The following is an 11,026-nucleotide window of genomic DNA, read 5'->3' as shown; positions in this document are numbered from 1 at the left end:
GAAAAGAAGTTCTGCGCAAAAGTACTTCCGCCCCTCTTTTTCCGGCAACGCAAAAAGGAGAATTCTACTTAGTAAGGGTTAGTTAGTTAGTTGGTTGGGTAAGGCACTGCGACCGGTAGGACTATTGTGCCCCTAGCTCATCACAACACCTCAACCAGGCTCAGGGTCTCTATAAATTTCATAATAGACCCGGGGACAGTGAGTGTAAGTCCTCCTCTCTTGGCCACACGTGCCCTATGCTCCTATACCTCCTGCGTGCAACGCCCTCACACTCCATAAGAAGGTGTAGGGGAGTCTCCTTGGCCGCATCGCAGAAGCGACACAGGTCGCTGGATCATATACATAGTTTACACAGGTGCCCTCTTAGCCTACAGTGGCCTGTCAAAAATCCTGTAATAATTCTTAGTTTCTCCTTTGGGAGATCCATGAATAGCCTGTATCTTGTCCTAATATGCTTTTAGCCTGACGTTGACCCATAGTGCCACGCCAGTGCAGTTCTCTCAGTTTGCAATTGTCCGTTCTGAGCATTTCCTTTATAGTACTAGGTCCCACTGCCAGAAAGGGCTCAGGTCCTATCGGGGTCGAGGAGGCGGCCATTCCGGTCAGATGATCAGCCTCCTCATTTCCTGCAACCCCCATGTGCCCTGGTACCCACATTAATTGGATATCATTAACCTCCGCCAGAGCATTAAGCCTCTCGACACACTTAAAAATCAAGGAGGACCAGTGGCGGATACGCGATTGGGATCAACTTGTTGAATAACGTTAAATTACAGGCATCTAACTTGTTTGACAGCGGATTGACCAATCGAAGCTATATGACCTACAGGCATCCATCCTGCTTGATCCCTCATGTTGAGAATTTGGCGTAAGGTCCATTTACAGAGTCCCATGTAATAAAACAATTATACTATTTTGTAAAAAATACAAGAAAAAAAGTTATGCTCTGGGTTTATTAAAGCAGTATATATTTGTGTATATCGCCAGCTTAGAGTGCAAAGTTGCTAAGTCCATTTTTTCAATTGTACAGGAGATACAAAAAACGTTCCTAAGTAATTTTCTTTAAGTATTTTACAAAACTTTGAATGCAATGTTTCGCGTTTTTCATTTTCCCTTTATTAAAAAAATAATAATAAAAAAATCTGCTTTTTTACAAATTTTGTGGATAATTTTGTGACTTAGCAAATTTTCTACTTTTTTCCTAAAATTTTCTTGTTGGACTTAGCAAATTTTCCATGAATTTTTCCAATATGTACAATACGAAAAATCCATCACGTAGGTACATTTTAAGAAACAATTTGTTAGAACAAATTGTTTAGGTTCTTTTAATAATAATACTAACACGAGGGAACAGTGATTTTGTTGCATCAAATGTTAAAGCTGTTTTCGAATAAGACCAATTCTTGTTAAAAATTCTGGGTTCAGCAAAGAGGTTTGGGCATATTATTAGATAATGAATCCGTTAACGCGAAAGATAAAGTCAAATATCATTTCTCGCAGCCCTTTAGCTTATCGTTAATCTCAAAGTTACCTCTTTTCAATAAAATTTTAATTGTTCTCTTGATAATTGCACTGGCCTATAGTCAAAAAATGTAAAGAAATGTAAAGCATTAATATTGCTGGCGTGCATTTAGGTCGCTGGTTCCAAATATTCTAATCTTTTTTTAATATTAGCTATAGTTTGCGAATTTTTGCAAATTTAGGAACAATTTCGGTAGCTCTAATAGAAAAGCCATTATTTTCCATCATCGTGGAAAAATGTTGTTTATGCAAATGAGTATGGGAGCACAACTTCTAGAAACACTAATTAGTTTACTTATGTTAATTCATACAATATAAAAATTGCAAATATAGGAAAATGACAAAAAATTTTGTAAAATTTTTTTTTTATAAATAATTTGTTTATAATCTGAATGATTTTCATCATATTATTATCATAAATCAGTAATAGCAAGTCTCGTAATTATTACGTACCGATCGAGTAACATTAACCAAAGTTATATCGTTAAGTGGACCTCCAGTTTTTCTCTAAAAAAAAATTTCTCTTCAGTTGTATAAATAACCTTTAAATGAAAGAACCGGATTACAGAAAAGTATGCCAGGGAGTGACTTTTTTCGTTCAAGCTAAATGCAAAGCAATATCGTCCAACGGGAGAGACCTCAAAAGGATTTTCCAGGATATGTTAAAGACTATCGCATTTACCTACCTACAGTTACTTTTTGCACGTCCCCTACTTTCATATAACGGCAAATTTAGAAACCACGAAAAATGGACTCAAAATGGGCTTTTCTCGCCCTAATTGTATTATGTTAATGTATGCAAATACTTATATTTATGCTTGCAACTATTATTAACTTATCAAACGATTCCTAATCTTGGACAATACATGTTTGACTTCCTTCACCATGATCTAGAAAACTGACCAAATAGGCGTGACCAAGTCCACGGTCCTTTTAATATTATATAAACATCCGAAAGCATTAAAACGTTTGAAATAAATCTCGTCTCGCTTTTTTGTATTTTTCACTTGGTTGCTGAAGTAATGAAGAATTGAAAATTCATAAGGGAAAATTATAGTTTTCTTATTTTTTATTTTAATATCTTAAAAATTTGTATACTTATTGAAAAATGATAAATGAACGAGAGGTACTAAATTTAATAACCCTTAATTTGATATATCGTCCTGTTTATAACACTTAACGCATTCCATAGATATTACAAGCCAAAGTTTCATTTTCAAAATTCATACACTTTGATTCAATTGCGCGAGCTAAAGATAAGTTTTAAATTAATCTTTCTTGGCCAATAACAAAACATCATAATATTACTATTACCTTTTATATTCCCCCATACAAAATCGACCCAGCCTTATATAGATACATACATATGTATATAAATATTCAAAAATAATGTTGTTGCACAACCCTCAATACAAATCGAATTCGATAGCGTAAAAAAATATTCATATTTTTTTGTACTTATCAAATTTTCTGTGACTACTTTGGACTTAGCAATTTTGCGCATCACGGAATAAAACGGGTAGAAATAAAACAAGTAGTTAGATCCTTTCAGAAACGGTGCATTTTCAGTTTTCCTTGCTTCCTGCACCAAAAACTAATTGTTCATAAAAAGTGGACTTAGTAACATTTCACTCTAAGCTAGCGATATTACATAAATACTTATTTTTTGCTTATAATGTTTGTCAAATGAGGGATGTAATTTAGTAACTTAACAACTTATTCGGAATTTTGATTATAATAGTTTAAATTACAAACTCAATTTTGCGCTTTCCTTTTGGGAATCTTTGTATTATCCGGTCAGTGTCAATTTCAATATCTAAGGGCTAGTCTCAGTGGCAGTTTAAACTCAGATTACGTAAACTGAATTTACAATGAACAGCTGACTGACATTTGATTGGCTAATCTTAGTTTAAAGCAGCCAGCTCGGGCGTTTAAACTAAGTTTAAACTACGACCGTGCACTGAAAAACTGGCCCTAAGTGTACGTGTAAAAGTGCTTGACCTATCAGTCTTTTTTAATTAATGGTACCATGCTTTTATCCGGCGAAGGGTAACTTCTTTCTGAAGTAGCGTTACTAGCTAGAAGTGTCGTCAGAATGCGGGGAAGTTTGTTAATCAACGGAAAAGCATATTCGTCGTCCCATTTACCAAGAACTTCTGCTGCTGATTTTAGGTATGGCTTTTCGCTTACCTCATTTGTTCATCGTTCTGACCGAACTTTATACTCTCCTTTCAAACTGATAGCGTCTTTTTGTAGCGTATTATATTCCCTAATTTTATATTTATGGAAGTAATAGTTCAACTCAAAAATGTTTATGTATTGTATATTTCGGCAATCTTTCTCGGAGGTCGAGCTAAATATTATGCAATAGCGGTATAAATACTACCTTTCGATTGTTGTTGTTGTTGTTGTAGCGGCTACAACAACCCCGCCCAGATCGGTTGATATTTCAGTCATTGTCGTCGAGTTCCACTAACGGCAGCCCCAAGAAGCGTGCATCCTCTATGGGGTCCACAGGGACGACGCCGTTAGGATTGTAGGGTTTCCGGGCATGCGAAGAGATGTTTCGAGTCGTGAGGGATCTTTCCGCATGCCGAACATTCATTCGGCACATCCGCGTTTAGCCTACACAGGTAAGAGTTTAGCCTGCTGCAGTAGCCAGAGCGAAGTTGGGATATTGTTGTTCTAGTCTCCCGAGGCAGATGGAGCTCCGTCGCGTCAATGTCCGGTGTTTGTGTGACTAGACCGGCATTCACATGTCTCGGCGTAGGAGACAATCGAGACTCCCTCTGGTGGTTGAGGGAGCTTTGAAATATAAAAGTTGAACAAAGTCAGGGAAAGGACACCACCCTGTGGAACCCCCTGTTTTATTTTTCTAAGTTTGCTCGATTTGTCTCTAAACATTACCGACGAGTGTCGACCACTCAAATTTTCCGACCACCGTTTGAGCCTCTGTGGGAGAGAGGAAGCCTCTATATCTTCTAGTAGCGTGGAATTGCTGACAGTGTCAAAAGCCTTTGACAGGTCCAACGCTACTAGAATCGTTCTCTCACAGGGACGGTTACGGTTAAGGCCACGTGTTATCTGAGTGTGCACTTTACGGAAACATGCTGATGCTTCGCTGGGGTCAGGTGGTTCGTGAAATACGGGAGCAGCAGGGCCTCAAGTGTCTTCGCTACCGGGGAAAGGAGTGTTATCAGTCGATACGAATCTCCTTTGTTGGCGGGTTTCCCCGGTTTGAGCAGTGGGACCACTCTCCCCACCTTCCAGATGTCTGGGATGATGAGAGTGGCCATAGACAAATTGAGGACCTCCGTTAGGTACGCTACTCCCGCAGGACCCAAATTTTTCAGCATTAGCATGCATATTCCGTCGGCTTTGGAGGCTTTCGCCTTCCCGATGTCCACCTGAACTTCACCGCAGGTGAAAGCAAGGGGGGACAATTTGTTGGCAGTTTGTGCAGCCTTCTGGTCACTCGACGCTTGGCTTTGTCCACCGGAGGATGCAGTATGAACTGCCGGCTAAAGTAGCTCGCGTATCGCTCCGGGTCCGACGAGGCATGATCGCCGAAAGAAATTTCGACTCTGTCGTCGTGCTTCGTCGGGTTGGACAGTGAACTCACGGTTGATCAACCTACCGCTTATGTACGTTCACTAGTTGCCGAATCTCCGAGTTGAGATCCCTAATGCGGGGATTTCCGGGATCGGCCTGACGAAAGCTGTCACGCTCATCGGCTAGAACAGCCGCCTCGGCAGGGAAATTTGGACGTGGGTCAGTGATGCATCCTGCCGGTACGAAGGGAGCTGCAGCAGCGGTGACAGCCCTGCGGAAATTACGTTCACCAAGGTGGACGTCGGTTGGTGTGGGGAGAGCAGCGAAGGTGTTTTCAGTAAATTCCGCGAAGCCTTACCAATCAGCTTTGAAGAAGTTGATATATGTTCGGTGCTCCGCGGAAGCCAAGTCGGTTGGTTTATCGGGTATATAAACGTTGAATATTTCGAGCTCAACATCGCCTGACCGGATAGCAATGCCCTGACATTCTAGGGTGGTATCCCTGCGGTCGATGTCTGCTTCGATAAGACGATACTTCACGGTGTGGTGCGTGATGAACGCTAAGCCACCACCATTATCTCGCTCGCGATCTCGACGGTGCACGTTGTACCCGGCACGATTCAACAATGTTGAATTGCTGTGCAACTTCGTCTCTTGGACCGCAGCTATCAGTATACCATGCCTTCCCATAAATACGGTTATCTCCTCGATCTTGCTCTGCCGCGCTGTGGTGGTAGTGGGCGGCGTCGCGGTTGAGGTTTGCGACTGTGCAGCGCAACACTGACCCTCGAAGTTCCTCGTCCAATCTCGCGTGGTGCGCAGACCTAAACATGCCCTAAAGTGGCTCCAGCCAAGGCAGGTGTTGCACTTGACTGATGTCACATTACGGAATATCCTGGTCTGACATACCGTGCAGATTGTAGGAGGAACCAAGAGTTGTTGGCGGCGGCGTGTGGGTGGTGGTGCGGTTGTGTGTGTTCTGTGGTCTGTCGCGGTTGTGTTGTGGTCTATTGTGTTATGTTGTTGTGCTGTGGTGTTTGTGTGGGACTGCTCAGGTGGACTGGGGTTAGCCGTGGAGGCTGCTCTGTTTGAGCAGCAGAGGGCCACAAACGACGTGGTCCACTGCCGATGTGTCCGTAGTCCTGAGCAGACTCTGAGGTGACTCCACCCCTCGCAAGCATTGCACTTGACTGAGTTGGAGTGTCATTTTGTCTGTTACAAACAACGGTTATGTGAACAAAGTTATAATACCCTGGTGCAGAAGTGCGCTCGGGTATAAAAAAAAATAACGCGCAAGTTTAAGTGTAAAGTAGTAAGTGCTACAACGAGCAAGGTTCAGTGTCTAGTGCCTGTCAAATGAGATGAACATGGTATGTACTTATTACCATATTTAACAAAAAGAAAAAAACGGGTAAACATATCTATTGAAAATTGGTTGGAACGAACCTTTAAACCTTTATAAAAACTGGTTCGGTTTTCGGTTCGGATTAAACATTTGTGGAAAATTTCACGTCCCTGATATGTAGCTATAAAATCGTTTTAAAAAATTGGTAATGTAATCGTTGTATCTAATAAAGGGTGATCCATCGTAACCTTTGTTTTTTAATTTTAAATAAAACTCTCAAAACGCAACTGGATATCGGAATCTTCATTATACCCCGAAAGAACAATCTCTGACATTTACTTTTTAAGAATAATTTCAATTAAATGTTACTCGTTCCATTCAAATGGTCCGGTTTTCAATCACACTTTCCGGCAATGCGCGAATTACGCGAGTAATGTTGGCTTCCCAGTTTTTGAATCATATCTAGTTTATTGACAAAGAATTTTTACTTCACATAACCCTACAGAAAAAAAATCTAGAGGTATGATATCACACCATAACTTGCTGAAACCAAATGTTGCATACATCGCGGACTTTAATTTCAGGCAAAAATAATCCGTCCATGATAAGGTAGAGCTCAATCTTTTTATGTTATGGTTATCAGAGATGGTTCTTTCGGGCAATAAAAAATATTCAGGACATCCAGTTCCAGTTTTTGCGTGTTTTATTTAAAATTACAAAAAAAAAGTTCTATATAGAGCACCCCTTATTAGATAAATATTTTTTGTAATTAACCCATAATTATTGAAGTATCAAAACATTCTAATTGCTAATATATATTTTAGGAGAATTCATCGCTTCGCTCTCAGTTAGTAGCTTTGGCTCAATCCTGCCAATGTAAAAACAGCAACATCAGTGAATTCGTTTTGAACACATTAGATTTCAATGCAAAGATATGCTGCAGCGATCAACATGTGAAAATTGCCCCCAAACCAACCTTAAAAAGTATAAAACAACGAATGACAGCCGCTAATGTGAAAAAGAACATAGCTATTCTTTTTGCAATGGCTTTTATGGTATCAATGAATGTCGGTAATTTTCAGAATTATATGAACAAAAATACAATTGAGAATTCTATTGAGTCGGGTGCAGCTTCTGCAGACGAGCCGGCTGCTACAGGTCGGCGTCTGCTTTGGGCCGAAACAGAAAATGAATTCAAACAGAAAATGAATAACACCAAACGAGAAGCAGAGATGGACGTACCGCCACTGCATTTCTTACACCCAGTTAATCGCTCTAAGACAGCAGCGACAAGTGAAGAAAATCATAATATAACGTCTAGGAAAATGCCACTGACATCCAGTTCAAATAAATGTACTAGCGGCTCAAATTACACGGAAAATCAACGTTTGCATAGCAATTTACATAAGTGGATAGATGTAAATGATTACTTGAACTTGAGCTTATATAAAAAACATGACAACGTCTTGGATAATTCTCTTCGGTTTAGAAAATTTGCATCTGATTATTATGAAAGGAAACCATTGCAACTCCCTCTGCAAGAGGCATTGCCGTCGACAAAAATGAAACGTAGAGTAATAATGACGCCATCATTGGTTCAAAGCAAGCAACCTAAATTGGAAGGGGCCCATGAAAATATGCTTGATGGAAGCGATGAATCTGAAAGCGGAAACAACTCTTTGGATATCTTTAAGCCAAAAATTAATGAAGAGTATTTGCGTCTGTTTAAGGGCATAAAAAGGCAAGATGATACATTTTATGTCTTGTCTTTTAACATGGATCACATACTGTTGCCAGCATCAGCCTACAACAAGAGCGCACGCCCAAAAATGTCGTTAATGCTGCCTGCTGGCGATCCCTCTATCAATGGCGATATAATATTAATGCAAATTGATTGCGAAGTTGTAAATACTACTGAGCTGGAGCTCAAATCGTTTATGATACCGGAAAAATTACGCCCACAAAAATTCGGGAATGACAATTTTCCAGCAACCCCTAATCCAAATGATGTAGTAAATAATGAAACTCGGTCGAGAGAAGAGCAGCGAAGAGAAAAACCTTCGATGCCAGAGATGCCCAAACAAAAGTCAGCACCAAAGACTTATTATATGATGGGGCCCCGTTCAGCAGCTGCTGCAGCCGCAATGAAGAAAAAGCCAACGCTTGTGAGGTTGGGTAGTAATGAAAGCATTGAGAGTATCACGGCCAATGCTGAAAATAATTCGACAATTTTTTCCAATGTTCTTAATAAAATATGATGACTTAGTAATGATATTGTCCAAAATTTTAATATGTGTATGCTATAACTACTCTGTTAGTGTGGTAAATACATACAAAATATTCAAATATTAGCGAATACATTGCTCAAAAAGCTATGCTTTTAGCATTTACATATAAATCTATATACTCATATGAGTGTGAATGTAATGACTAATCTTTTTATTTAGCAATAAGTGTAAAACTAATTAAGTCCACTGCTACTTCTAATGACAGGAGCTGGGTAATCCTAAACGGATAACCTGTGAATGATTCAGGATATTTATTATTATATAGAAGCATGTTAAGAAAATCGTAGGTTTGAAATCAGGATATTTGTAAGGAAAACAATAACTGCATTAAAATTGTTTGGAAGATATCAGTTTTGCCGTATACTTACGTGGATTCATTAAGTGAATAGAAAATTTAAGTTATCCAAAAACATTTCGATATAAGAATTCCCCAAAGAGTTTCGGGGATGCTGCTTGTTAACAGTGCCGTTCCGTTCCGGTTACGTGGGAACGAAATTTTACTTTGAATGTAATCAAACCAATTTTAAAACTGATAAACTAATAAAATCATTTCGTAAATGGTACCGACTTCAAAATCCCATGAATAACAAAGATGACGAATAGTTTCATAAAATCTTTACTTCATTTTAAGGTTTGCTAAGTTTCTAATAAATATGTATTAATTATTACATACACATGCCCTCTTTTTAACGCTGCAACAATTGCAGATTGGTTAAATATTTTATTTTTAGTATTTAAGAAGCTCGAGCTTTGTAAATAATGGATTATATAAATCGGTTTTTGCCGTTCTTTTCATTTATTGCAACGTGTTGCTTGCGCAATTGTACCATTTGCCTTCCTATTTTTATATATGAATAATTTCCTTTAACGTTAAATATATATGTTATGTCGTACGTACATATCTATGTATTAGGGATGTTAATTTTTCGGCTTTTTCCGATCCCGGGATATTCTGGATGGCGTTGTCACACTCCCGAGATTAGTCCCGGGATTTAGATATTTATTACTTTTCAACCACTTTAATGGAAAAAATTGCTTCTATATTGTTTGAGAAGCTCTCCTACCATGAAATAAATAATAAATAAATGGGTTTGAAACCTACTTTTTTATTTAAAGTGGCGTTTTTATTTTTTCTCTCTGACGGCAGGATTTATTTTGAAGGACTTTGTAATTTCAAAGATAAGATTAATTCCAAAATTTGTTAAAAAAAATTCAATGCAATGTAGAATAAAAATATGGGTAACAAATGCAATAACAAATTTCTTTAGAATGTAAAAAATTCAAATTTTTTGGATTCACAAGGACGAATAGGTAATTTTTAAGCTGACAAAGTTAGAAGAACGAAATTCGAGGATGCCATCGAGTTTATATAAGCCTTTAACATATAATTTTTTCAAAAACAAATATTGCGAAATTTCAAGGATAAAATTTTAAAATGACGTTTTCAATATTTACCAGCCCTTCTTCACCAGAAACTTTAATCTGTTTAAATTCTACTGGATTTCCCCATTAATTTTATACCCATACTGACGTCAGAGTAAAAAACTACAAACGCAATTTTACTATATTTGGCCCAGGCTTTCGCGAATATATTGAAATTTGTGTTTAAAATTTACTGTCGCGCGGTGTTATATGTATTACGAACTAGACATTTATAAAAAAAGATTAATTATTAAATAAAAAAAGAAATATAGCCAATACTGGTCAAGAAAAGGAGTTTCTATTATTGCTATCGGTACAAATTACAAATCCCAAAAATCCCGGGATTATATGCCAAGAATATTCCTAGTATGTATATATGTACAATAGCTATCTATGTAATGCCGAATTTCCACTAGGCATTGAAATGGCAAAAAATATATGCCTTTTAAAAAAATGCCATGCGAAAATCAACTTAATGGCAATTTTTTTAATGTAATTACACGTTTTTTTTTTAATGCCCGACTTTGTCATTTGTCATTTTTGCCATTTAATGCCTAGTGGAAATCCGGCATAAGTATATGTATAGCAATTTAATTTCAGAATATATTATGCGCTGTAAACATACGTAAATCAATTATTTGATTATAATTTAATAAACACCACATTTACAAAAACAACATAGTAATGAGTGTTATTTTTAAATTAATTTATATTTGGAACTACAACAGTTTCTGTGATAGGGCCGCGACCAAAACTTCTGCTCCAATTTCTTTTCTCTTTCACAGAATAGGCCCAGTTCTTCATCTCAAGTTGTAGACAGGTCCTTCCATTGTGCTCGGAGTCAGCACCCTTGCTTTCGTTATCCACCCAGGCGTGCCGAGGCGACGGATCTTTTCGT

General features: G+C 38.1%; 1 protein-coding gene across 1 annotated transcript in view; it reads left to right on the top strand.

The window, feature by feature from the left end:
* The window catches only part of LOC118742342 (cyclic AMP-dependent transcription factor ATF-6 alpha), a 14,747-nt gene extending 5,199 nt beyond the window's left edge, over positions 1–9,548 (top strand). Inside the window, exon 3 of the mRNA XM_036474342.1 lies at positions 7,243–9,548. Within this exon, the coding sequence (XP_036330235.1) occupies positions 7,243–8,676 (1,434 nt within the window). The 3' untranslated portion in view covers positions 8,677–9,548. The remainder of the gene's footprint in view (positions 1–7,242) is intronic.
* The last annotated feature ends 1,478 nt before the right edge of the window (positions 9,549–11,026 follow it).

Source organism: Rhagoletis pomonella, unplaced genomic scaffold (genome assembly GCF_013731165.1).
Source record: "Rhagoletis pomonella isolate Grant_MI unplaced genomic scaffold, Rhpom_1.0 Rhpom_scaffold_00007, whole genome shotgun sequence".
Lineage (NCBI taxonomy): Eukaryota > Metazoa > Arthropoda > Insecta > Diptera > Tephritidae > Rhagoletis > Rhagoletis pomonella.
This window is presented reverse-complemented; position numbering and strand designations above follow the sequence as displayed.